Source organism: Ornithorhynchus anatinus, chromosome 16, assembly GCF_004115215.2.
Source record: "Ornithorhynchus anatinus isolate Pmale09 chromosome 16, mOrnAna1.pri.v4, whole genome shotgun sequence".
Taxonomy (NCBI): Eukaryota; Metazoa; Chordata; class Mammalia; order Monotremata; family Ornithorhynchidae; genus Ornithorhynchus; species Ornithorhynchus anatinus.
The window spans coordinates 36,248,322-36,275,769 of NC_041743.1; the positions used below are offsets into that span (position 1 = coordinate 36,248,322).

General features: G+C 57.2%; 2 protein-coding genes across 3 annotated transcripts in view; one reads left to right on the top strand and one right to left on the bottom strand.

Moving 5' to 3' along the window:
* Positions 1 to 6,711, top strand: part of PDZD7 (PDZ domain containing 7) — a 27,305-nt gene extending 20,594 nt beyond the window's left edge. Inside the window, exons 14-16 of the mRNA XM_029080579.2 lie at positions 975 to 1,556; positions 2,777 to 2,877; positions 5,466 to 6,711. Coding sequence (XP_028936412.1) covers positions 975 to 1,556; positions 2,777 to 2,877; positions 5,466 to 5,570 — 788 coding nt within the window. The 3' untranslated portion in view covers positions 5,571 to 6,711. The remainder of the gene's footprint in view (positions 1 to 974; positions 1,557 to 2,776; positions 2,878 to 5,465) is intronic.
* Positions 6,536 to 25,771, bottom strand: LZTS2 (leucine zipper tumor suppressor 2). 2 transcript variants are annotated; one of them, XM_029080577.2, is made up of 5 exons: positions 25,669 to 25,771; positions 9,800 to 10,339; positions 8,433 to 9,095; positions 7,990 to 8,259; positions 6,536 to 7,658 (listed from the first exon to the last, which is right to left on the bottom strand). In XM_029080577.2, the coding sequence occupies exons 2-5, from the start codon at positions 10,295 to 10,297 to the stop codon at positions 6,963 to 6,965; spliced, it is 2,127 nt and encodes a 708-aa protein (XP_028936410.1). In that variant the 5' UTR covers positions 10,298 to 10,339; positions 25,669 to 25,771; the 3' UTR covers positions 6,536 to 6,962. The 2 variants fall into 2 exon arrangements, with proteins under 2 accessions (XP_028936410.1, XP_028936411.1); XM_029080578.2 differs by lacking the exon at positions 25,669 to 25,771 and adding an exon at positions 16,727 to 16,868.
* Between the last annotated feature and the right edge of the window lie 1,677 nt (positions 25,772 to 27,448).

The window sequence follows — 27,448 nt, forward strand, 5'->3', positions numbered from 1 at the left end:
GGATTTTTCATTTGTTTTGTCTTCCTGCTTTCTGGTCTCCGCAGGCTTTCGGGTTTGACATTTGCGCAAATCAGATTTTACGTTGTTTACGCTGTGGTCACGGGTTGGCTTTTACCGCTCAGTAGTTTGATCGCTGACCCCGATATTGACACCATTTTACCATTTGCCTGGTCTCTCATCTGTACCTGCGTTTCAAGCCTCCTCAGTTGGGCTGCCTCATGTTCACTTTTTACTTTCATTTTACCTCATAAATGGTGCTGGGCTTTTTGTCCCTTCATATATTCTGTATTTGTCTCCACTATGCCCTGCTGTGAGGTATTTATGCTGCTGTAGTACACACAACCAGGAGCCAGGGTCAATTCTCTAGAATTGCAATAAGACATTAGGTTACAGCTAAAAACGAACTTGCCAATCATGAGAGATGGCTTTGCATGGCCTAGTAGATAAAATAGATTATGGGTCTGGGAGTCAGAAGGACCTGAGTTATAATCCCAGCTCTGGCACTCTTCTGCCGTGTGACCTTGGGCAATTCACTTAACTTCTCTTTGCCTTAGTTACCTTATTTGTAAAAATGGGGATTAAGACTGTGAGCTTCATATAGGTCATGGACTGTGTCCAACCTGGTTACCTTATATCCACCCCAGGATTTAGAACAGTGCCTAGCACATAGTAAGTGCTTAACAAATACTATAAAAAAATGGGGAGGAGGAAGGAGGGCCAGGGTGTCAGGGTGTCAGTCAATGGTATCGATCGATTGGTTAGTGTGGGCAGAATACTGTACACTGTCCTTGGGAGAGTTGGTAGACAGGATCCCTGCCCACATGGGAGCGTGCAGTCTTCCACCCCTTAGAGATCTCTTCTCAAGAAAAGACACCTCCCCCTATTCTTTTTGGTGAGGGGCCATCTGAATGGAGGCAGGAAATAGGTAGTAGGATGACTGTTGTAACGGTATAATTTTCTCCTTCACTCTACAGATTACCGAGGTGGCTTCTACCTGCTGCCGGTGAATGGGTTTGAGGATGGAGGGGAACGGGAGCTCCAAGAGCAGATAGTGGGGCTCCGGGTGTCCCCCGCTCCCCGCCGTACCAAGTCCAGCTCCAGGATCTGCCCTCCCCTCCAGGATGTGCCAGTTGACGCCATGGCTGGGCGCAGTGCTTCCCCGGCACCCAGCACTGCCCGCTCCACCCGGCCAAACCGGCAGCTGGCTGAGCCCCTGGGAGCGACCTCGGAGTCCGCCCACCACAGCCACCGCCTCGCCCGCTCCAGGGACCCATCACCCCGCTCCTGCTCCCGAGACCAGGCTGAACCCAAAAGAAGCCGGGAAAAGGCCCAGGTGGCCCAAACTGTCGGGCGGCACCGGTCCCCATCCCCCGAGAAAGGCAGGGGCCCCCACCTCCCTGCCGTGAGCAAACCCAGGAAGGCCCGGCCCCAGCTGGCCCAAGTGTTTGTTGGGCCGGGGGCTGGAGGGACCCAGAATGGGGACGGCGAAGCACAAGAGGAAGAGGAGAAGTATGAGCTGAAGACTGTCACCCTCTCCAAGCTGAGGCAGTCCCTGGGTGAGTAAACGGGTGGGGGAAGGGGGCCGGGTGGGTCTGAGATGACAAAAGAGGAGGTCATTGGGTGGAATCTGGCTTCCTACCCCTACCATGCAGGGTGGGACAGGTGCTGTTCCTGCCCATTTACAAGACTAGCATCTTGCCCCTGGGCACATGGTGCATCAGAGCAAGGGCAGCTTGCCCTCATTCTTAGAGGGGGTCAGGATCAAAGAAGGGATCATGATTCAGGGGCTGAGATCCAGAAACAATCACAGCCTGGCACAGGCCCCTGGGTGGGGGGTGGGGGGCTGCTCTAGGATTAGAGGGGCACCCAGTTGGGCCCATCCTGCCCCACAGAACCACCTAGAGGACTCAGCAGGAGGGCCGGATGACAGGGAGTGGAAGGAACCAGTGGAGGAGAAGCGGGAGGGAAGATGAGGCAAAGGGGAGGTCTGAAGAGAGGGTGGTTCTACTGCCAAGGTGGGAGTCTCACAGGGAGGTGGGTTAGGGACCCCAGAGGTTCTGTCTGTCCAGAGAGACTTTGGGGCAGGCAGGAATTGATCCTCACAGAAGCTGACAGTCTAGGCCATCAGTCAAACAATGGTATTTATTGATTACTTTTACTCTGTGCAGAGCACTGTACTAAGCACTTGGGAGTGTTCAATACAAGTTTTTGGTAGAAACGTTCCCTGCCCACACTGAGTTTACAGACCAGGCTGTGCCTGAGCGGTTACTAGGGCCAGGCCCAGCCTACTCCAGCCTCACAACCCGCTGTCCTGCTGCAGCTTCTGGAGGTCAGGGAGCTGGACCACGGATCCAGTTGGGGGTCCCGGCTTGTATGGAGGTGTGGGCGGTTCCTGTTATGGGGAGGTGATCAACATGTGGGAGATGATGATGATGATATAATGATAATTATAGCATTTGTTATGCGCTTACTATGTGCCAAGCACTGTTCTAAGTACTGGGGTAGATACAAGCTCATCAGGTTGTCCCACGTGGGGCTCACAGTCTTAATTCCCATTTTACAGATGAGGTCACTGAGGCACAGAGAAGTTAAGTGGTTTGCCCAAGGTCACACAGCAGACAAGTGGCAGAGCAGGGATTAGAACTCATGTCTTCTGACTCCCAAGCCTGGGCTCTTTCTACTCAGCGATGCTGCTTCTCTGTGTGGGCTGCGGGTGTGGGAGGGCAGGTCCTGCTGGAACTTCAGGCCTGGTCTGGTGTTATTCCCTGCCCTCCAGGAATCAGCATCTCCGGTGGGATCGAGTCCAAAGTGCAGCCTATGGTGAAGATAGAGAAGATTTTCCCAGGAGGGGCTGCCTACCTCAGTGGGGTTCTACAGGTAATGGGACAAAGCTAGTCGGGGGTGAAGGAATGCGGGATGTGGTGGGGTCCTGAGCTCTCCGAGGGGTTGGGGAAGTCAGTCCCAAGGCCGAGCTCCCAGCTTTATGGAGGCACAGAGAGAGCAGTCACGGCGGGGGGGGGAGTATTTCCAGAATTGAACCCAGATGCTCTAGCTCCCAGGAACACCACCGGTGCTCCCCCTGGGTAAGGTGAGGCCAGGGTCGGGCTGGCTGCCAGGCAGAGACCAGGGGCTGCTCCGGCCTGTGCCCTCCCGCAGGCGCGGCCTTCCCTGTGGGAGGTGATCGGGGTCACAGGGTGGGCAGAGGAGGGGAGAGGGAAGGGGCCGGATCCAGCCAGACGGAGATTTCCTTTCGGTTCCCAGAAGCTGGCTAAGGGGGAGGAGAAAGAGGGCGGTGGGCCGGGACTGACCACCCATCCTCACCCCCCTCAGCCTCCGTTAGACGGGGGGGACGGCGGCGGTGGCCGGGGCGAGGGGCTGCGATCACAAAGGCCCATTGTAGCCTTCTGCCTCCCGCGGCCTCCCTTGGCCCTCCTCCTCCCCTGCTCCTCCTCCTGCCCCTCCTCCCCTGCTTCTCTTCCTCCTCCTCCTCCCCTGCTGTTTGGCTGGCGCCGCTTTGGATGGACTCTGAGCTGTCCGGCAGCTGCGTCTCCAAAGGCCGCCGCTTCCCCGCACAAAAGTCGAATTGTGCCGCCTCCCTCCAACCGTCCAGCCTCTCCCCGCCCCGGCCCAGCCGCGGTCCGGCGGGCCGGGGGCTTCGGGAGGGGCGCAGCCCCAAGCGGGGCCCAGGAGAAGCCGGGGTTCCAGCCAAGAGGCCGGAGGAAAACCAAACGGCCGCCCGGGCCGGGAGACGGGCGCGATCCTTGCCCCGCACCTCCCGACCCCCGACCCCCATCCCCAAGCCGGCAGGGAGACGGCGGCTGGGCACTTTGCAGGGAGCAACACCGCCCCGCCCTCTCCTCCTCCTTTTCTCCTCCTCCTCCCTCTCCTCTTCCTCCTCCTCTTTTTCTCCTCCTCCTCCTCTTTTTCTCTTCCTTATCCTTTTTCTCCTCCTCCTTCTCCTTATCCTTTTTTCTCCTCCTCCTTCGCCTTTCTCTCCTCCCCTTCTCCTTTTTCCTCCTCCTCGTCCTCTTTTTTCTCCTCCTCCTCCTTTTTCTCCTCCTCCTTCTCCTTTCTCTCCCCCTTCTCCTTTTTCCTCCTCCTCCTCCTCTTTTTTCTCCTCCTCCTTTTTCTCCTCCTCCTTTTTCTCCTCTTCCTTATCCTTTTTCTCCTTCTTTTTCTCCTCTTCCTTGTCCTTTTTCTCCTCCTTATCCTTTTTCTTCTCCTCCTTATACTTTTTCCCCTCCTCCTCCTTCTCCCTTTTCTCCTCCTCCTCCTTTTTCTCCTCCTCCTCCTTTTTCTCCTCCTCCTCCTTTCTCTCCCCCTTCTCCTTTTTCCTCCTCCTCCTCTTTTTTCTCCTCCTCCTTTTTCTCCTCCTCCTCCTTTTTCTCCTCTTCCTTATCCTTTTTCTCCTTCTTTTTCTCCTCTTCCTTGTCCTTTTTCTCCTCCTTATCCTTTTTCTTCTCCTCCTTATACTTTTCCCCTCCTCCTCTTCTCCCTTTCTCCTCCTCCTCCTTTTTCTCCTCCTCCTCCTTTTTCTCCTCCTCCTCCTCCTCTCCCGGCGTCACCTCTGACCGCGTCCACCCGGAAGCGGCTCCCCAACATGGACAGCCCGAGCCGTGGGCCTCCCGAGAACGGGCTGATAATAACAATCACAATAATACGTGTTAAGCTCTTTCTTTGTGCAAGCACTGTTCTATGCGCCGGGGTGGTTACAAAGTCAGGTTGGACATGGCCCGTCTCACAAAGGGCTCACAGTCTTTATCCCCATTTTACAGAGGGCGAGGGTGGAGCTGGGAACCCCATTTGGCTCAGGTTGTCCAATAGGACACTTGTCAGCTGTATGACTTTGGAGAAATCATTTAACTTCTCTGTGCCTGTTACCTCATCTGTAAATTGGGGATGAAGACTGTGAGCCCCACTTGGAACAACCTGATTACCTTGTATCTACTCCAGCACTTCTACAGTGCTTGGCACATAGTGAGTGCTTAACGAATACCATCATTATTATTATGGTGGCAAGGGGTTGTCCTCACAGCCTTAGGGGAGATTTCCCTCAACTCTCAGTTAATGGTATTTATCGAACGCTTACTATGTGCAGAGAGCACTGTGCTTAGGAAGAACTTAGCAGACATGTCTCCACCCACGAGTTACAGTCAACAGTCTTAGAGGGGCAGTTGTGGCTTGTGGCAGAGCACGGGCCTGTGAGTCAGAAAGAGGACTGGTTCTAATTCCAGCTTGCCACATCTGCTGTGTGACCGTGGGTAAGTCAATTCACTTCTCTGGGCCTCAGTTTTCCTTCATCTGTAAAATGGGATTAAGAGGGTGAGCCCTGTGTGGGATAGGGACTGTATCCAACCTGACTGATTTATATCTACCTCAGTGCTTAGAACAGCGCTTGGCACATAGCAAGTGCTCAAGAAGTACCAATATTATTCGAGTCTACCCTCCCTCCTCTCTCCTGGCAGGCGGGCTTTGAACTGGTGGCAGTGGACGGCGAAACCCTGCAGCGGGTCACCCACCAGCGAGCCGTGGATACCATCCGCCGTGCCTATCGCAACAAAGAGCCGTGACGCCATGGACGTTAGTGGTCAAGGTACCCGGGCAGGCTGGACAGGGCCCGTGCCCCCCTCGACACAGCCCCGGGGCCTGGTCAGCACCCCAAATAGCAGGGGAGCTGGTCAAGGAGCAGGCAGTGAGAAGGACTGAAGCCAGGACCTGGGCACAGGCCTAAAGCGGTTGTCTGTCTCATTGAAACTCCCAAGCTGCGTCTTGGGCAGTGTCCGTCTGTACTGTGCTTCTCCAGGCCTGGGCCCGGCCAGACAGGAGGAGAGGGCCCCAAGGAGGTAGCTTTCATCCATCCATTCTTGAACATAAGGTGAGTTGCCCCTCCCCATGCTGGCACCCTGAGGGGTCAGGCCTGATGCTGAGGGACAGGGAAAGTGTTCTTGTGTGCATCCCCATTTCCTTCACCTGAACTTGCTCAGAGGCAGAGTGGACTGATGTCCAGTCAGGAGGCCTGGGTTCTGGTCCTACATCTGACCCCAAGGTGCTGGGTGACCTCGGGCAAGCCCCTTAACTTCCCCTGCTTGCCTCAATTTCCTCATCTTCAAACTGGGGAAGGTAATACCTGCCTCTACCTCACAGAGATGTGAGGATAAAATGAGATAATTAGTGTGAAAGCGCTTTGGAAGAAATTAGCACTCTACAAATTTAAACTGTTAATTATGATTGCCCCACAACCCTTCTCCCCAGGTGATAACCCTCACCTTGTCCCTACTAGGCCACCTGTTTCCTCCTCAGCGTGGCTCCAAATTGCCTTTGAAGCCTAATCCTGTTCTCTCAGCACCTCTCCTCTTGCCTGAGTAAGGCAGCTATTCTAGCACAAGAGCCCAGGGCAAACTTGGGCCCCCATTTCTGTAGCAGGAAGAGTCCACAGGGGTGAGTAAGACGGAGAAGGAGAAGTACCTGGCTCTTCAGCCCTCCTCCCTCCATCTCCACCAAGCCTCCTTTTCTTAAAGACCCACATATGGGGTGGTTTGGTTTTTTTTCCTTTTTTTTTAATTTTTCTTTGGGTTTGTACAAGAAATTTACACAGAGTGAAAAATATACAAATTTAAAAACAATGCCATAAACTTGGGGGTGGAGGAATGAAGAAAGAGGAAGGCAGCAACACAGGTTAGTAACAAACACGAATAAATGAGGATTCTCTGAGCTTTTCCTTTGGTGTAATGAGGGCTGCTAGGTGTCGGGGTTGAGGAAGTGGGGTGGGAGGCTGAGGGAAGGCAGGAGGATTCTGGGAAAATTGCTGCTCTTCAGGGCCCCATCCTTGGGTGCAAGATGGATCCAAGATCAGGGTCCAGCTCATCCTCACAGGTTTACCTCCTGCCCAGTCTTCCCTGACCCCTCTTGGCCATTGCCCCCTCCCTGCACCCCGCTTCCTCTCTCCTGACCAGCCTGGGCACTCAGATCTCGGTGGCAGTGATCTCCTCCAGCTGGATGCAGGGGGCGGGCGGGTCGACCAGCCCACAGTCGGCCAGCTCTCGGGCCTCCAGCTCCAGACTGAGACGCCGCAGCTCCTGCTCCAGCTGCCGGTTGCGCCGGAACATCTGGACGTAATTGTGCTGCAGCTGCTTCTGGTAGCGGATCACCTGCTCCTTCTCACCCTGCCAGGCCAGCCTCTCCCCCTCGAATCCGCCCCGCTGCTCCTCGCCCCGCCGCCGCTCCCGCCACAGCTCCGCCCGCAGCCGCTCCACTTGGGCCCGCAGTTCCGCCACACCCCCGGCCGCCGCCGCCCGCTGGGCTTTGACCTCGTCGCTTTCAGCTAGGAGGAAGGGGTCGGCGGGGTCCGGCACCCCGGCCGGGCCCCCTCCCCTCAGGCCGGCCACCTCCAGGTCCAGCTGCCCGGCTTTCTCCCGCAGCAGAGCCGCCTCATTCTTCTTGCGCTGCAGCTCGTTGGCGCAGACCTCCAGCTCCTGTGCCTTGGTGCGTGCGGCCTCCTGCAGCCCCCTCACCCGTCCCTCGCTGCTCCGCAGCTCCGCCCGTGCCGCCCGCAGCTGGGCCCGCAGCTCCACCAGCTCCCCGCCCCGCTGGGCCAGCTCTGCCTGCGATTCTTTCAGCTGCTGCTTCAGCAGGGAGATCTCCCCGCTCTTCTGGCACACCTTGGGGAGGAGAGGTGCTCCGTCAGCACAGGGGTGGGCCTGAGAGACCCCAAGCCACCCGAGGAGCTTCCCTGGCTGCGTTTCCTTGGGCCTCCCTGGATGCTCGGGCCCCTCCCGGCTTAGGAAAACCACCTTCGTCTCCTCAGGGACTTTGGGGCAGAGCAGGACAGATCTGCACTCACAGGGGAGAAGGGAGAGGTGGTCCTGGGACAGAGCTGGGGGTCGGCTGCCGGCCTAATGCCCTTCCCTCCCCAGCATCCTCCTGGTGTGGGAAGGGAAAAGGCAGGAGCCCTCACCAGGGGGCCACCCCGTAGCCCCAGAGGCAGCCCACCTCCCACTTGGTCTCTTCCAGCCGGGGCGCCAGCTCGCTCTGCTCGCGCTCAAAGGAGGCACAGCGCCGCTCTAGCTGCTCCCGCTCCTGCAGCAGCTGGGCGAAGTCATCCTGCAGCTGCCGCTTCTCCTGCTGCAGCTGGAACACCTGCAGCTGCAGGACCTGCTGGGCATGCTGGGTCTTCTGGGCCGCCTGGCGCACATGCTGGGCGCAGCCCTCCCGCAGCTCCTCCTGCTCCCGCGCCCACCGGCGCTGCTTCTCTTCATACAGCTGCCGGGAAGCCCGAGAGGGTGAGGGCCCAGGGACTGTCCTCTTGCCCGCCAAGATAGCCCAAGGAGCCCGGCCCCGGGAACTATTGTTTCCCCAACCCTTCTGGATTCCCTGCCCCCCAGCTCTGCCCTCCCGTGGGTCTGACGCGAACAGGGTTTCCCCTGCACCCCCACCTGGCAGGCGGCAGCCTCGTTCTCATCCAAGCTGTCCCGCAGCAGTCTCAGCTCGGCCTCGCGTTCCCTCAGCTTCTCCTCTAGGGTCCCCAGCAGCAGAACCTCCTCGGGGTCGGGTGCGGGGGGCGGGCCGGGGGGCGGGGACAGTTCTCCACAGGAGCCGCTGTCCGACGACGCCCGGGCCCCCCCGCCCGCCCGCCCCCCAAGAGACCCGGTGCTCTTGCTGGACGAGGAACGGCCGCTGTCCGAATGGGGGACCCCCCGGTAGCCGGCCCCGACTGGTCCCGGCAGCCCCCCGGCCACCGGGGCGTCGGGGACGAAGGGTCCCCCCGGGGAGCCGGTGGCCGGCTCGGCCCCGGTGCTGCAGGTGGGGAGGCTGGAGAGGGAGTTCCGGCCCGAGTCAGACAGCGTCCCCGAGGGGCTTCTGCTGCCCCGGCCGCTCAAGGATGGGGGCTTGTCGGAGGCCGAGGACGACGAAGCCGACGAAACCGAGGAAACCGGACCCCCAAATAGCTGGGTCAGGCTGCCCTGGCTCCCGGACAGTCCTGGCCCTCCCGGCCCCGCGACCCGAGGACCCAGGAAGCCCGACAGAGACAGGCCTCCCCGACTCTTGGGCATCACGGGCTTGAAGGCCGTTGGCCGGATCAGCATCTTCTCCACGTTCTAGGTTGGGGGAGACAGGGGAGAAGGGCAGTGAGAGAAAATAGCACTTTCCGGCACTCCCCCTAACCGTGAGAGAAAAAAGCACTTTTTGACACTCCCCCCAACCGCTCCCTCCTGGCACAGCGCTTCCCGAGTACCCGGCCTCAAAGAAAGTCAGCCTGCTGCTGTTGGGCCAGCCCACCCTGTGCTTGGAACTTCTCACAGAGAAAGGAGTTTCCAGACCCTTGACAACCAGCGTGGCCTAGTGAAAAGAGCATGAGCCTGGGAGTCAGAGGCCCTGGGTCCTAATCCCGGCTCCACCACTTATCTGCTGTGGGACCTCGGGCAAGTCACTTAGCAACTCTGGGCCTCAGCTTCCTCACTGTAAAATGGGGAAGAAATACCTGTTCTCCCTCCTACTGAGTCCTGTGGGGGCCAGGGACGGTGTCTGACCTGATTATCCCATATCTGGTCATGTGCTCTGTACAGTCCGTGGACCAAAGTAAGCACTTAACAGATACCACAGTTATGATTAATCATTACACAGTGCTGTCCTCCAGTTTCAAAGACGCCTCCACTGACGGTGATGATCACCTTTGAGAGCTGGTGTGGCCGAAAAGGGCGACATAGGGCCCAGAGTCCCAAATGAAGGAGAGAAGTGGGCACCCAGACTACCCGCTCCCTTCTCTCTGCATGCTTTCCCCTGCCAAGCCCATCCTCCTTACCTTCTCCAGTCTCCCAGACACAGGGATGAGTTTGGGGGGTGGTCCCCGGAGGTGGGCGCTCCGGGCCCGCTGCTCACGGACGTCCTCGGGATCGCTGCAGGGGCTGGGGGGCGAGTCTCCTCGAAAGTCCTCATTCACGTAGGCATAGCCAGAGCTGGCTCCTCCGACCCCGGCTCCGGCCCCGCAGGGCTTCTTGCTGGGCATCCCAGGGCCCCGGGGCTCCTGTGTCCCATGACCCGCCCGCAGCAGCCCATCCTGCTGGCGGAAGAAGCCAGGGCCGGGGGCGCCCCGGTGGCGGGTTGGTGGCACGAGGGCTCCCGACCAGCCAGGCCCCAGCTCCGAGGGCCGAGCGGGCCGCTCGTGGCACGGCCGGCCAGAGATGAGGCTGCTGACGCTGCCCATGGTGGGCGAGCGGGTGGAGCCGGGGCGCGGCAGCTGGATGGCAGCGGCCTCAGCGGTGGGCTCCAGGGGCACTGGCAGCGTCTGGACAATCGCCATGGCGGGATGGACTCAGGCCTGCCGAGGGTCCTTGCGGGCAACCTGCCAACCAAGCCCGGGAGAAGGTCAGACCCACCGCCCCTATACTTTCCTCCCTGCAACCCCTCCCCGACTCCCCGGTGAAGGGGGAAGGAGAAGGGGAGGGCCTGAATTGCAGCTGCCTCATCCCACCTCCTCACTTTTGCAAGACAAAGTCCCAGGTTCCTGCTTGGGCACACCCACTCTCCTTAGACTGTGAGCTCCATGTGGAACAGGGACTGTGTCTGACCTGATTGATCTGTGTCTACCCCAGTGCTTAATCTATACGAAGCACTTAGCAAATACCATTAAAACAACAACCCCCCCCTCCTACCCCCACGCCCATTAATTCCCCTAGAAGCAGGACCAGGGCCAAGGGGGAGGGCAATGGAAGGCCGGGCCCCAGGTCTAAACCAAGATTAATGACTGGGGGGACTGGGAGGGGAAGGACGCACAAGTGAGGCCGCCAGCCTGACACTGACATCTGACCCCTGGTCCTCTTGCAGCTCTCAGATGGTCTGGCCCTCGAGCATCGCTAGGACCAGTTGGGTGAGTCAGGTGGTCAGTGGGGTAGTTAGGTACCCTGGGTCTAGAGTGTGGGCAGTAACAAGGGAAAAGGCAGGGCACATAAACTCACAGACAAACATAAGATGCAGGCGACCGAAGCATAAACACATCTAAAAAGCTGTGCAGATAGATACCAAACTACTAGCACAGGTACAGCCGATTTCCAATCTTCCTTTTTAGGTAGGGGAGAGGAGCAGCAGTGCAAATCACACAGAACAAAAGAGACTAGGAAACGTCGGGGCAGCTCGGACCCAGCCCTGCGGTGGGGAGAAAGCCATGGGACCCGTCTGAGGCCCGACAGAGCCAAGGCAGTGGGGTGGACGAGAGAGAGGTCAGAGGCAGTAGAGGACTCCCAGTCTGGGAGAGCTTACATCCACAGCCGCCTCTCAAACATCCTCAAGTGGATTATTTACAGCAGATTTCTCAGGGCTCGAGTCAGGTGGGGTTAATCCGAACCCCTTGGAAGTGAATTAAACTTGCCACGGCTCCAGTCTGGCCTCCCCTGAGGGACGGGGGGTGATCAAGCATTGGTAGTCGGGTGGCCTGGACGCTGGGCACCCTGCCCCATGGTGGTCCAAGGATGGTAGCCAAACTAGGGCCCTAGAGTGGAGGTCAATACAGGCCTCCTTCTCTGGGCCAGAAGCCACCCCCATGGCTACCCACAGGTATCGCCGGAGAAGTGGAGGGGACCGAGGGGCTGGCCCCGGGCCCAAGCAGAGCAACTGGCTCGAGTCTGGGGTGGCTCTGGCCAGACAATCCCTCCAACTCCCTGCCCCGGGGGGCCCTGACCTCAGAGCCCACCCTGGCTGCCACAGCGGTGGCTCTGCTCCAGCCCAGAGTGAGTGACCGCTCGCTGGAATTCTTGGCCAGGGAAAGGAGATGGGGTCGAGGCAGACTGTAGGTGGGAGGGTGGGCTAGAGAGAGCCACCTCCTCCCTGGCTCAGAAGAGAGCCTTCTCTGCCGTACCCCAGGCCCGCAAAGGAAGGTCCCTGCCCTTCCCAGCTTCGGGGGGCTGCTTCCCTCTGCCCACCTCTGGTGGCAGGGTTGGGCAGGGCCCGGGGGAGACAGCGCCTCCGTGACATTATCTTGTGGCTGCCCTGAGCCTCGGTAGTAATTAGGGAACAAAGGGCCAGCCCTAAGCTCCAAGACCGGCCTGGCCGCCCAGCCCCATACTCCTGGGCTCCTCCCTCAAAGAAAAGAGACTGGGGAGGTCAGCCCCACATATGCTGCTCGTCCTCAGGTCCCCTGGGACCCTCAAGCTCCTTCCAAATCCAATCCCCCAGGGCCAGCAGGAAGCAGGAGCCACTGGGAGCCAGAAGAGTGAGAAGCTTAGAAGGACACTCAAGTCCCAGTCTTAGAATCAGCCACCAGCTCCCCGCAGGGCCCCATACCCGGCCCAACCCACGGCACTCGAGTTCCCCTCCTGGAATCGAGGGGAAAAAAGATCCCCATTCACAGTACGCCCACACATAGGCCCAGAGCACACCTGGAACTCATGCCCGCACGCAGAGGGTGGGAGGGGATGGGCTAGACGAGTGGAGCATCTTGGGAAATCCTCACACTCGCTCCCTCCCACTCTCTCCATCACCACCTTCTCTCTGTCGGGCTAGTAGATGGTCAGGTCCCAAAGGACAGAACTGCACAGGGCCACTTGGGCCAGAGGATAGTTGCCCAGGGTCCCCTGCAGGCACAGTTTTCAATCTCACATACCTTCTGGCCCCCTTTCCACATCTGGCAGAGTTTCCTCTCGCCTGGCAGGACCCCTCCATCTCGCTCCTAACTCCCCACTGCACCCCCTGCACAGGAGGACGAGGGGAGGGGTTGAACTCTGGCCCAGGGGCCCCTCTGTTTCCCTCCCCTGACTTAAAGCAACCCTCCACTGTCTTCTTGTTCCCGCAGCGGGGTTCAGGCTGGCGAATGGATATATACGCTTAACTGGGGCGTGGGAGAGTGGGGGAAATTGAGGCTCAAGTTCTCCATTTGTGTGTCGGCAGATGAGGTGTGGACAACTGCCCAGTGCCTGCATGGGCTCCTACACGGACCTGTGTGGACATGTGCATACATGCCTCTCAGAAGGCATACTGCATATGTGTGCATACCAGCATGGACGGTAAGAAGGGAGAAAGGAATATTTCCAGGCAGAGGGCAGGATGACAGGCAGATCTAGTCACAGACACACACATACAGATATCTTCATTCTCACATTCTCTCTCATTTGCAGGTTCGGCAGAAACACCCAAACAGGTAGCATGACCAATGGAAAAGAACATAAGCCAGGGAGGCAGGGGATCTGGGTTCCAATCCTGGTTTCTCCACTTGCCTACTGTGGGACTTGGGGCTAGTTGCCTAACTTCTCTGTGCTTCAGTGTCACCTAATTTCTCTGTGCTTCAGTTTTCTCATCTGTAAAATGGAGATTCAATACCTGTTCTCTCTCCTTTTTGGACAGTGAACTCCATGTGGGACGGGGCTGTGTCCAACCTGCCTAGCCAAGTGCTTAATACAGTGCATGGCACACAGTAAGTGCTTAACAAATAACACTATTATTACTATTACTGTGCTACTGAAGAATCTTCAAGTATCTTGCGTTATGGGAAAATCGCAAGATAACCACCAACTTGATGGGAATTCACGGGTCAGGGACACGGTTCTTAGATACAAGTGCGGCTGACATTTTTCGATACAAATTCTTAAGTTACTTTTCTGTCTTCCACTGCCATTTGGCCTTGTCGCTCATTGCTACTTTACCACAGTAAATATTAGAAAGTTCAAAATCACCGAGTCCTGTCCGGCACAGTACAGTTAAGGCTGAAACAGAGGCTGGCAAGTGTAGCAACATCTCGCCTTGGCGGAGGCCATGGACTCTGTGTGTGGGAGCACAAACCTTCCTTCCTCTGCCAAATCTACTTGCCCCAACTTGTGGATCGTGGTATCCCCAGAACAGATTGGTGTTGGGGGAAGAGCGGTTCCCTCATTCTTCTATCGCCTTCTATCCAAATCGGGCAATACAAATTACCTATTTATTCATATTAATGTCTGTCTCCCCCTCTAGACTGTCAGCCTGTATGGGCAGGGAACGTCCCTGCTCATTCTGTTGTACTGCACTCTCCCAAGTGCTTAGTACAGTGCTCTGCACAGAGTAAGCGCTCAATAACTACAACTGATTGATTGAATGAAAGCACATGTCCTGGAAGAACTGGTATCACAAAACTCCACCCCTCTGCCTTACATCTTCACAGCAGGATGCGGATCGGGGTGCAATCTCCCCAGCAAGGGGAACCCCGAGGAGTGGGGGCAACATGGGGACAATCTGGATGGTAGCTGAGAGTCACCGCCTCTGGTTTTCCAGAAACCGGGCCACCGGACACACTCCTCTTCCTTGTGCCACCCCCAATCTCCCAGAGACGACAAGGCCATACCCCTGCTCCCACAAACCTTGACATTCCCCCAACTCACAGAGGATCCAACCAAATAAGACTTACTTTGGCCACCCCACCCCCTCCCTGCACTGCTCTCTCCTGAGAGACCCCACACAGAACACCTCAGGCCCCACAACCTGGAGATCTGGGGAAGAGGAGGGAACCAGCTTCTCATTTCCCTTTTCCTCCTATGGGTTCAGTGGTCCCGGCACTGGAATCCCATTAGGGCTCCTGAACCCCAACTTTCTGCCTGCCACAGCCCCCACCCCTCTCCCCTGGATTCTGCCTCTCTCCCCGACTGCTCACAGGCAGGAACCACCAAGCCCAACTCTGGTTTCCGGAGGCAGCAGTTGGGGGAAAGAGAAATCTCCATTCACCTAGTTTCACTCCCTTTCAAACCTCAAGGGAGTGGGCATCTGCTGAAGCCATCAGGGTCATGGTAGAGTCCATAACCGCGACGCAATTGTGTTACTTCCTCCCCTCTCCACCAAACCTCATGCTTGTCCGGCCCAGCAACTGTCCTTCTGGACTGTAAGCTCCCCTCTACACTATAAGCTTGTGTGGGGAGGGAATATGTCTACCAAATCAGTAGGGCTCAATCTGGACCCCCTTTTTACAGATGAGGAAACTGAGGCACAGAGAAGTTAAGTGGCTTGCCCAAGGTCTCAGAGCAGACTAGTGGAGCTGGATTAGAACCCAGGTCCTTCTGACTTTCAGGTCTGTACTCTATCTATGCATTAGGCCCCAGGCCCTTAGTAGAGTGCTCTGCACACACTAAGGACTCAATAAATATGATTGATTGATGGATAGATGGGCAGGGAGGAGGGTCATCCAGCCCAGAACACCCACATGCTCTGCCCATCGCCCCCCCAAAAGGTTCCCTCCCCTCTCCTCTGTTACTTCTCCCAGTCCCCCTCCCGGCCTTTGTTAGCAGCTCTATCTTTGCTCCTTCCCCACTCCTGCTTCCATCCCTCTCCAACCAACTTCTCTCTCATCGCTCTCCCCTTTACCCCTGTGCCCTGGACACCAAGTCCAGCCCCAGAGAGGGGAATGCCTCCGAGCAGGGCCAGAATAAGGTGCCTAGCCCCAGGGAACCCCTCTTCACCCTTTGCTGCCCCAGGGAGCCAGAAGCAGCTTTGGGACTCAGAGCTGCCAGAGGAGGGAGGGCTGATGGGTCAGATGCTCAGTGGGGGGGGGGGGGGCTTGAGGGGAGAGGAAGAGGATGCCCCTAGGCAGAGCCAGAATACGGTGCCCAACCCCAGAGAAGCACAAAGGGATGTCACCCCTCTTCAACCTTGCTGCCTCCGTTTCCCAGGGAGCCAGAAGAGGTTCCGGGGCTCAGAGCTTCCCGGGCATACCCCCCGAAACCGCCCTATTCCGCCAGTCCCCTGGGGGCTGCAGGAAACAGTGACCTTGCTGCCCCTCTCCCATTCACCCAGCCACTCTGGCCTTGTATAGTCAAGGCTTCCCTGCAAAGGGTGGGGCGGGGGAAAGGGGGTCTGGGGGGGATGGGGTTTGAAGGAGGGGGTAGCCACCCACACTTTCTGCGGTGGGAGGGGGCAGAGGTGGGATCTGTCTGGGCCTGGGAGACCTTCGGGTGGGGAAGCCACCGGGCCGGGGAGGGGATGCAGAGAGGCCGGGGCCTGCGGTGAGGGGCGAGGGGGCCGGGGTGAGGGGACGGACAGGCCGCTTGGAGCCTCTCAGGCCCCGGGCAGCGGCGGTGGCGGAGGAAGGGAAGGAGGGAGGGGACGGGAAGGGGGAGAGACAGGGAGGGAGGTGGGGAGGGGCGGCGGGAGTCTCCATTTTGAGAGCGAGGCCGTGGTCTGCGAGGGGAAGGGGACCCGCAGGTCCCCCCCTTCCCCCCCGTCCTGACCACCCGGGGGTCTGCCCGCCCCCTCCCCACTGGGTGGGCCCACCACCACATACACACACACACCGCCGCCCGGCAGGCCGCCGGGGCTTCACTCCTGCTGGAGAGTGGGGGTCGCGATGGGCCTGGGAAGTGGGACAAAGTCGCTCACCGGACCCCCGCCCCCCCAAGAGGCGCCCCCCAACATCTTCCTTCCTCCCACACAAGGCGGGGAGGGATGTCTTTGAGCCCACCCCCCCGCAGCCTTCCCCTCCCTGCAGATTTAGGCCCCGTCCCGGGGTGGGATGTTGGGGGCCCCCAATTTGGGGCGGTTAGATGCACCAAAGGTGCCCGGCGGTCTGGTGGCGGAGGGGGCCGGCTCCGACAAGTCCCCAAGAGTTGGCCAGGACACCCGCACTGGGCGGCCGGGTTTGGGGACCGCGCCGGGGTGGGGGAGAAAGGAGAGCTGGAAGGTGGTGGAGAAAGAGGAGGAGGAGGGGTTTCGGGGATCCCATCGGCCGGGGGTCACGACCCGGGGTTGGCGCCCCGCAATCCCTGCCCGGCCTTGCCCCTCTCACCTCCGCCGCGCCGCTCCATGCTGCGGCCTGGGCCTGGGTCAGTCTGCCCTGCTGCCCCCCGGGTGCCCCCCGGGTGCCCCCCCGGCCCGCAGCAGAGCCCGCCCCGACGGCGGCCGAGCGGGGGAGTGACCACAGGGGCCCGACGCCCGCCGGACCGAGGGAGGGACCGGGAACGGAGCCGGGGCCGGGGGGAGGGACCGGGGCCCGGGCCCGGCCTCCTCCCCGCCCCCCGCGTCACCCAGGCCCGGCCCCTTTCCGGGCGAGGGGCCCCGCCGGAGAACCGGCCTCCGCCACAAACAACCATCGGCCCCAACGGCCGCGTCCACGGCGCTTCAACTTCGGTCCACGCACCGTAGACCGCCCCTCCCCACCACCATCCATCCACAGGGCTGGCTTTTATGATTCTAACAATTATTAATATTATGGTATTTGCTAAGCGCTTACTATGTAGCAAGCACCGCTGTAAGCGCCGGGGTAGATACAAGGCGATCCACTTGGCCCACGTGGGGCTCACCGTCTTCAACCCCATTTTGCAGTTGAGGTCACTGAGGCGCAGAGAAGTCAAGTGGCTGGCCCAAGGTCACGCAGCAGACAAGTGGCGGAACCCGGATTGGAACCCAGAGAGGCCCAGGCCGGTTCACTGGCATCACCGGATCGTTGTTCCCCCCCTCCCGGGGCTTTAGTGATCACTCGAAGCGCCTTGTGGAGAGGAGGAGTGAGGGGGAAGGGGGCCAGAACCCATCCTGCCAAGCTGCCCTGCAAAGACTCATGTTTTCAGCCCGGTCCCCACAAGGTCAGGCCAGCAGAGCAGCAGGGGGGGTCCCACATCCACTTCGGGCTGGACTCGAGGCTAGGAAGGTCACCGACCCACCAGCCCCTCCATCTGGGCCCCCGGCCCCGGTCTCCTGCAAGGGACAACGGCAGAACCAGGGTTTTGTTCCTCAGGACAAAAGGGCCCCCACTCGGGCCCCGCCCTTCCCTCCCCAAGCTCCCAGGCCGGCCCGGCAAGGGAACACTTCCCAAGTCCAATGGCTCCAGCTGCCAGCTGGGCTGGACTATCCCATCCTTCCTGGAACAAAGACCCCTGATGGGGCAGTAAAGCCTTCCCTTTCAAGCTGCCCCTGGACCAGGCCTCCTGGGCCTCCAGTGCCCAGAGACACTTCTATGCCAGGGGCAGCTACTCCACTCATACTCTTCCCCCTCTTCCCCGCAAAGTTTCTCTGCTACCCAGGGAGCTACGGTGAATTAGAGCAGGACAGGGAGAGATGGTGGGAAGGGTGTAAAGCAGAGGAAATGAAAGGGCTCCCACATCCTCATGATGGCCACGTGTGAAGAGCCGGATCCAGGCGGAGAAAAGAGCAGGCAGAGAGAGAGGAGGTGTTTCGTGGCCCACCTCCCCCACCCTGGTTCATTCCAGCCCTCCCCAGCCTGATCCCAGCCCAGGCCCTTATGGGGTTGCAGAAGATCCAGGCTTAACCTCTGACCTCAAATTCTTACCTCTTTCCACTCAGTTCTCCCACCCCCAGGAACCATAGAGTCCCCTAGAATGTAAGTTTCTCCTCTAGATTGTAAGTTTGTCTTCTAGACCGGAAGCTCTTTCTCTAGACTTGAAGCTTGTTGTAGGCAGGGAATGTGTTACATTGTTATATTGGACTCTCCCGAGTGTTTAGTATAGTGCTCTGCAAACAGTAAGCGCTCAATAATTACAACTGACTGACTGGCAGGCCCTACCTGAGCCCCTGTCAACCTGTGCCCCTTCGGGCTTCAGGCATGAGAAGCAGCGTCTCTGGCCCCAGTCTGAACACATCCCGCTGCCTCCGCTCCTGCAAAGTGAGATGGAAGGTGTCACACGAGTCTCAGGCTCGGATTCCTGGAGTTCAACCCTCAGAGACTTTCATGCTATTCTTCCCACCTGGAATGTCCTCCCTTCCCTGCCTGGCCAAATCACAGCGTTCCCTTCCTTCACAGCCCTTCTAAAATCCCTCCTCCTCCCCTCATAAGGTAACGTAAGCAGGGCCAATATTGTATCAAACTTATTGGTTAATGCTATCAACCAATGGATTTACAATATGCCAGGCACTGTTCTAAGCACTGGGGTAGATACAAAGTAATCAGTAAACATGGGTCTCAGTCTTTAATCCCCATTTTACAGATGAGGCAACTGAGGCACAGAGAAATGAAGTGACTTGTCTAAGGTCCCACAGCAGGTTAGAAGCCAGGTCCTTCTGACTCCCGGGCCCGTGCTCTATCCACTAAGCCACACTTCTTCTAAGTGTGTTCACATGAACAATGTAATGATTGCTCTTCATGACATCTACCCTCATGTTTAAGGGTGCACATAACATCCCTACTCTTTCCCTCTAATAATCCATGAATCTATTCAACCCTTCTTGAACTTTTTCTAATTTTTCCCGCTAACACTCCTGACTTTAGGAAAGCAGCATGGCCTAGTGGAAAGAGCATGGGCCTGGGAATCAGAGGACCGGGGTTCTGATCCCGACTCTTGCACTTACCTGCCGTGTGACCTTGGGCAAGTCACTTCAATTCTCAGTGCCTGAGTTTCCTCATCTGCAAAGTGAAGATTTAATATCTGTTCTCCCTCACACTTAGACGGTGAGCCCCATGTGGGGCAGAGACTGTACCCGACCTGATTATCTTGTACCTACCCCAGTGCTTGGCATAAAGCAAGCTCTTAAAAAAATACCACAATTATTATTCCTAGAGGTCCGCTCGGCCCCGTCCAACACTACCCAGCCTGGCCAAATGCTCCTTTGGGTCAGGCCCAACCTGACTTCTACAGGGAGGGGATGTAATGCCCTTGGCATGTACAAAACACGGTGTCCTCAGATGCTGCTGGAAACTGTAGCTATAGACCTCCTGCCCCAGGCAGCCTAGTTTGGGGGAGGGGAGGGGGTAGTGAAAGGGTACAGACCAAGCAGGCTTCTATCGCTTCCCCTCTGGAGGCCCCCGCAGCCTGACCTTTCACTCTTTGGGCTCTGTGACCCATATGCCCTTTTACTCCTTGCCCCTTAACAGGGCCCCAAGGAGTTAAATTAATGGAGCAGAGCAGAACCTGGTGGAAGAAGGGGAGCTGAACAGGCAAGGGGTGGGCCTGTGAAGTGGTCACCACCTGGTAGCCATTACCCAGAGAACACTGACCCCCTCAAAAAGACCCCCCAAAAAACAGAGGCTGAGAGGCTGTCTAATAATAATTGCAGTGTTCATTAAGTATTTACTCTGTGCCAAGTCCTGGGGTAGATAAAATAGGACACGGTCCCTGTCCCACAATGGGCTCACAGTTTATTTTTGGTATTTGTTAAGCCTTTATTATGTACCAGGCACTGTACTAAGCACCAGGATAGGTACAAGGTTGTCAGTTTGGACAGAGTCCCCGTTCTCCATTTTACAGAAGAGAAAACTGAAGCACAGAGAAGCTAAGTGATTTGCCCAAGGTCTCTCAGCAAGCAAATGGTAGAGCCGGGATTAGAACCCAGGAGACCTCACCTCTCCACAGCGAAGCATTCCCTCTTCTCCAGCTTCCAACAACCACGGAGAAGCCGAGCGCCCTAACGTTGACAGCCCAGACTTGGGAGTCAGAGAACTGGGGTTCTACCCCCGCCTCTGCCAAATATTTGCTCTGTGACCTTGGAAAAGTCACTTAAAGCCAGGGGATAGATCCATTATGTTGTTCTATTGTACTCTCCCCAGCACTCAGTACAATGCCCTGTACATAGTAAGAGCTCGATCAGCGTGGCTCACTGGAAAGAGCCTGGGCTTGGGAGTCAGAGGTCATGGATTCGAATCTCAGCTCCGGCTCTGCCACTTGCCAGCTGTGTGACTTTGGGCAAGTCACTTAACTTCGCTGTGCCTCAGTTCCTTCATCTGTAAAATGGGGGACTGTGAGCCCCACGTGGGACAACATGATCATTGTGTTACCCCCCAGTGCTTAGAACAGGGCTTTGCACATAGTAAGGGCTTAACAAATATACCACCATTATTATTATTACAATTGACTGAAATACGATTGCTTCATTAACTGCTCTGTGCCTTAGTTCTCCTGTTCTTCCTACTTGGGCTGTGAGCCCCATGAGGGACAGGGACTGTGTCCAACTGGATTCATTTGCTTCTGCCCCAGCGCTTAGACCAGTGTTGGCAGCTCCCCCCGCGCCGGGCCATTTTCCCGTCGGCGCTACCGCCCCCTGGTGGGGCGTCGGGAGAACGGCAGCCACGGGCCTGGCATCTTTCATTCATTCAATAGTATTTATTGAGCGCTTACTACGTGCAGAGCACTGTACTAAGCGCTTGGAATGTACAATTCGGCAAAAGATAGAGACAATCCCTGCCCATTGACGGGTTTACAGTCTAATCAGTCGGGGGAGAGAGATGGACAAAAACAAGACAACTTAATCGCAATAAATAGGATCAAGGGGAACACCCCTCCCCCACCAAAAAAACCACCCCCTGCAGACGGACACACGGACAGTCAGACGGTCGGACAGACAGGTGGACAGAGGGACAGAAGGTCAGACGGAAGGTCTGTCATTCATTTAATCCTACGTATTGAGCGCTATGTGCAGAGGACTGTACTAAAAGCTTGGAAAGTACAATACAGCAATAAAGAGAGACGGTCCCTGTCCACAACGGGCTCACAGTCGGAAGGGGGGAAGAGACGGACATCAATACAAGTCAACAGGCATCAGTATAAATTAAAAGAATTATAGATATATGCGTATATACAGAAGTGGTGGGGGAGAGCCAAGGGAGCGAGTGGTGTTGACGCGGGAGGGAGGGGGAGCTGGGGAAAATCGGGGCTTAGTCTGGGAAGGCCTCTTGGAGGAGGTGCGCTTTCGGCAGGGCTTTGGGGGGAGGGAAGAGTGCTGGTCGGTCGGGCGAACAGACGGTAGGACAAAAGGACGGGCGGCCTCCCCCGTTCCTGCAGCGGCAACGGGACAAAACAACAACGGCCAAGGCCGAGAAAGGAATCCACAGAGGCCCTGGGACGGACGGCTTCTCGGGGCCCACAGAGGTGCCAGCCCCGGGGAGTGCCCCGAGGCCCCGGAGGCCTTCCCGGCGGGGGTCTCCCGCTCGGCCTCCAGCCCACTCCCCGGCCCCCGTCCTTGGCCGAGCTCCATTCCGGCAGCCCCTCCCCAAAATGCACGCCAGGATTGGGGTTGGAGAAGAGTTCCTGGTCCCCGGGGCTCGGGGGCTCGGAGGGAGGGTCCCGGGGCGTGTGGCTAACGCTAAAGTCGCCCCCTCCCAAGAGGAAGAAGCAGCAGCGGTTGCCACAGCCCTGGGCTTGCCCGCCCCCCGCCGCTCTATATTTAGCTCCGTGGCCGCGGGACGATCCTTGTTTTTCTTTCTTTTTCCCTCGAAAGGGAAAAACAGCAAACGTAGTTGCCACGCCTCTCCCACCCGCCCCCTCCTTCCCGGGCCCGGCCCTTTCTCGTGCCCCCCGCCCCCGGGGAGCTCTGCAAAAGTCGGCCCAGGCCCCCACCCTCTCCCACTTCCTCCCGTTTCCCAAGCTTCGGGACACCGGGGTCCAAGACCCCTTCCCAGAGGCATAGAAAGACTCTCCCCAAACCCGCCCATGCCCTGACCTGGCCACTCAGGGTCCGGTTCCACTTCCACTGTAATCCCTTACAGCCCGGAGGCCTCGGGCCTCCATTCCCTTCCTTGCAGTTTTTGCCCCGGAGGTTGGAAGGGCCTTCTTCTCGGCACTGAGATGTCTCCAAAAGAAGAGAGCTAATGGGGAGGTTGGAAAGGAGGCGATGGAGGGCAACTAAGGAAGGAGCTGAGGGTCTCTGCCCCCTGCCCCTGCATCCCCCGTTCGGCATCAGGCTGGAGGAGAAAGAGGGCAGCCGATGCTACCTCTCCATGACTGACTGCTTCCGTGTGGGGTGGAGGACACGCCAGGGCGGCCGACTGCCCGGTAGCGTGCCACTCTCCGGAACCACAGAGGGCCCAGACCGATGCCCTCAGACCGGTCTAGCGAGGGAGCCGTGGAAGGTCCGGCAGTCAGGCAGTCGATCGTATTTATGGACCGCTTACTGTGTGCGGAGCATCGTATTAGTGCTTGGGAGAGTTCAACAGAACAATAAACAGACACATTCCCTGCCCACAAGGAGCTCACAGTCTAGAAGTAGACAGACATTAATATAAATAAGAAAGGTGGAAGGAGAGGATGAGAAGGGCAGGGTGGGACTGGACTGATCTCACCTACTTGTTTCTGAACCCTTGGCTGCCTGGCACCCAGTTGTGCCCTCTCCCCTCCTCTCTGTCCCCCAGAGGGCATGAACTCCAGGTACAGTGTTGTTGGTGAGGGGAGGGAGTGGGGCAAGAGGAACAGTGTGGTCTAGAGGATAGAGCAAGGGAATGGGAGTCAGAAGGACCTGTGTTCTGGAGAAGCAGCGTGGCTCAGTGGAAAGAACACGGGCTTTGGAGTCAGAGATCAGGGGTTCGAATCCCGGCTCTGCCACTTGGCAGCTGTGTGACTGTGGGCAAGTCACTTCACTTCTCTGGGCCTCAGTTACCTCATCTGTAAAAGGGGGATTAAGACTGTGAGCCCCATGTGGGACAACTTGATTCCCGTGTCTACCCCAGTGCTTAGAACAGTGCTCTGCACATAGTAAGTGCTTAACAAATACCAACATTATTATTAATTCCGGCTCTGCCACTTGTCTGCTTTATGACCTTGGGGAAATCACTTAACTTCTCTGTGCTTGAGTTCCCTCATCTGCAAAAGACTGTGTCCAACCTGATTAACTTTTATCTACCCCAACATTTGATACAATGCTGGGTGCATGGTAAGCGCTTAACAAATACTGTAAAAAAAAAAGAAAAAAAAAGAAAGGAGTTGGGATGGGAACTTGCCTGAGGACTTCTTGATCCAAACGGGGTACTCCCTCAGCTCTCTAGAATCCCCCATCCCCTCCAACTCCCCCCCTTAGCTGCCACATTCACATAGAAATGGGCCACTTTAAAATACACTAAGGATGAGAAACGGGCTGGGAAGAGGGGCAAGCTAACACATATTACTGACTGGGAATTCCAGAGGTTAGTGGAATGAAGGCAGCTGGATCCTGAGGGTAGCAACCATTTTCCTAGCAAGGAGCACCAGGGAACGGGGCCATGATAGGAATAATTAAAGTACTTGTTAAGCATTTACTGTGGGCCAAACACTGTTCTAAGCGCCGAGATGGATGCAAATTAATCAGGTTGGACACAGTCTAACTCCTACGGGGGACTCACAGTTTAAGTAGGAGGGAGTAGGATTTAATCCCCATTTTACAGATGGGCACTGTAGGCACTGAGAAGTTCAGAGATTAGCCCCAAATCATACAGCAGAAAGGTGGCATGCTCGGGATTAGAACTCAGGCCCTCTGACTCCCAGGCCCCTGCTCTTTCCACTAGGCCATTCTGCTAAAGAAAAGGATAGATAGGCAGGCCCAGGGTCACCCCTTCAACCCCTGCAAACTCCCCCTCTCTGCCTACCTGTAGACCGTAACCTCCTTGTGGGCAGAAATCACATCTACCAACTGTATTGTGCTGTACTGTGCTTAGCACTGTTCTGCACCCAGTAAGTGTTTAATAAACACTGATTGACTGACTGGGATCTTTAAGTGTCATCAAGCTCCTCGCGGGTCGAGGACGTGTCTACCAACTCTGTTATAGCATACTCTCCCAAGTGCTTAGCACAGTGCTCTGTACACAGTGAGTGCTCAATACAATTGATTGGTCTCACACTTGCCACTTGTCTGCTGTATGACCTTGGGCAGTGGACCTTATTATCTAATCTGTAAAATGGGGATTAGGATTGTGAGTCCCATGTGGGACAGAGACTGTGTCCAACCTGATTAGGCTGTATTTACCCCAGCATTTAGAACAGTGCTTGACACATAGTAAGCGCCTAACAAATACCATCTTTATTATTATTATTGTTGATCAAGCCAGGAGCCCTGGCTCCTGGGACCAGATCCGGGACTGAGAAAGATCCACTGCCCCCGTCTTCCTGGGGGTTTTCCCCGGCCTGGGCTGGGATGATGGGGTGGAGTCTCTCTGCCTCCCCCTGCCTGGGCTGAGACCTACCGAACTTGTTTCACAGGTGGGCCCGCTCCAGCTCCGTGGAAACTTCTCTCTCCCCACCTCGGTGGCCTGGTCATTCATTCATTCACTAGTATTTATTGAGCTCTACTATGTGCTGAGCACTGTACTAAGCGCTTGGAATGGACAATTCGGCAACAGATAGAGACAATCCCGGCCCAGTGACGGGCTCACGGTCAGCAACCTCACTGGGAGAGATGCTGGCTTGGGATCAAGTTCTCCCCTGCCCCCACACCTCCAATGGCCACACTCGTTAACTCTTTATGGGTCTGGCAAGAGAGAAGTCTCCAACCAGCTGGGCCGGTACTAGACACCCCTAACCTCCACCCATCCCCCCCTCAAAAAAGTCCCCTTTAGAATAGGTTTCCGTCAGGCTAGTTAATCACTAGCAGGGAAGCAAGAAACGCAAAATGAATTCGCTTGACGCCCCCTCACCCCCACTCTCCTCTTCTTCGAGGAGCCGTCACTGCCCCCTCCAACCCTTGACCTGGGCCCCGGTCAAGGGCACGGAAAGCTCCAGTGGGGGCTGAGAGAAGGGAGAGGGGGCAACCATAATCCCCCCAACCCCCTATTCGGGGGGCAGGAAATGGGAGAAGACAACTTTTTCCAAGTTATTGCAACAGAGCACCCGAGGGCGCACATACGATCATGTATGCATGTACGTGCGTGCAGAGCGCGGTGAGTATGCGACCACTGCTGGGGGGGGGGGGGGAGGATGTGTGCACTTCTCGGTGGGTGTGCACCGACCGCTCCGTGTGTGGGCAATGCCTTGTGTGCGAGGGCGTCTCTGCACGCCATCTGGGGGGGCGGGCACGTCGGAGAGGCCCCGGCCCGCGACTTACCGGGCTCAGCCCCGCCACGATCCGACGCCGGTCCCGGGCCAGTCCGCCTCCTCCGCGCCGCGCTCCTCGCTGCCCATCGCCGGCCGCCGGGCGCGAGCCTCCGGGCGCGAGCGCCGACCGCCGGGCGCGAGCGCCAGGCCCAGGGGGCGGGGACTGCGGGGGCGTAGCCAATGAGCGGGCGGGACCGCCGGGGCGATGCCCCGCCCCCTTGTGGGCGTGGTTTAGCGCGGGCGGGCCCCCGAGTGAAGCGCCGCCCCCTTGTGGGCATGGGCGGTCCCGCCCGAAGGGCCCGGACCCGAACAAGCCCCCACCTTGAGACGGTTGGGTGGAGCCGGACGGGGCCTTTCCCTTAAACTGGGCTTCCTCCGGCCCCGTTCTGACCGTTTGTTTTTTATGATATTTGCTAATCACCTAGGTCTAATTATTGCACGTTAACTGGGTGCACACCCCTCTCCTAAACGCTTGGGAGAATACAAGAAGAGTTGGTAGACGGGTTCCCTCCCCACAGATTTCTTACTGCCTAGATGTGTAGCTCCGTGCAAAGAGCACGGGCTTGGGAGGCAGAGGTCATGGGTTCGAATCCCGCATCTGCCACTTGGTGGCTGTGGGCAAGTCACTTCACATCTCTGTGCCTCAGTTACCGCATCTGTAAAATGGGGATTAAGACTGTGAGCCTCACGTGGGGCAACCTGATTACCCTCTATCTACCCCAGCACTTAGAACAGTGCTCTGCACATAGTAAGTGCTTAACAAATACCAACATTATTTTTATTATTACTATGGGGAGACAGATGTGGATGTAAATAAAGACATTATAGATAATAATGGTACTTGTTAACCACTTACTATGTGCCAAGCACTGTTCTAAGCGCTGGGGTAGATATTAAGTAATCGGGTTGGACACAGTCCCTGTCTCACGTGGGTCTCTCACTCTTCACCTTCATTTTAGAAATGAGGTAACTGAGGCACAGAAAAGTGACTTGCCCAAAGTCACATAACAGCCAAGTGGCGGAGCCAGCATTAGAACCCAGGACCTTCCGACTCCCAGGCCCATGCTCTCTCCGCTAGGCCATGCTGCTTTTCCCCCTTGAGTGGAGGGTCCCGTGAGACCTGCCCCACGTGGATTTCATAATGAAACCTTAAGGTTCATTCACTCCCTGAGCCCATTGGACGCTTGTGCAAGTCTCCCGAGCCGATGGCTGCCTTATATTTGTCCAGGGCTCTAATGGGTCAATTTCCCCTTTGCCCAGATCGTCCCTGCCACTGTCCCCCACATCTCTTACACCACATCATGTGGATGGGTAAGTGTGTGGGGAGTATGGAGACAAAGAGTAGTGTTCAGCAATCAGGGAAGGAGACAACAAGGAATAAACAACTCCACCCACACTCCCGGTGGATCAAAGCCTGAGGCAACCACAGCAACCCCGTTCAGGCCTCCCACCCCCCAGTTTCCTGCCCCTATTACCTATTAACCCCCCACCCCCTGCGCCTGGGGTCCCAGCCCCTCCAGGCCCCTGATTGGGGAGGTCAGAGCCTAATGGCCAAGAGAGAAACCGAGGCTGGGGGGTGCAGGATAGGAGTCAGGAGATGAGGTCAGAGCTGGAGTTAGAACACGGAGCCCTGGCACTTTCCAACGGCCCCCCAAATTCTGCATCCGTCCCTACCCTTCATTTTAACTTTCCAGCTGCTCTTCCGGGTTGGGACACCCCCCCGTTGCCCCCCACACAACCTCCCACCCCATCAACCTATATCTTAGTTTGCAAAACAAGCTTGGAAAGGG

What these genes read in the sequence shown, in the direction of transcription:
- LZTS2 (XM_029080577.2), bottom strand. Translation starts at nt 10,297, where the DNA reads ATGGCGATTGTCCAGACGCTGCCAGTGCCCCTGGAGCCCACCGCTGAG. An exon ending in TGTCTGGGAGACTGGAGAAG is followed by an intron (nt 9,096 to 9,799) that starts GTAAGGAGGATG and finishes CCCCCAACCTAG; the next exon opens with AACGTGGAGAAGATGCTGAT. An exon ending in TGGAAGAGACCAAGTGGGAG is followed by an intron (nt 7,659 to 7,989) that starts GTGGGCTGCCTC and finishes CTCCTCCCCAAG; the next exon opens with GTGTGCCAGAAGAGCGGGGA.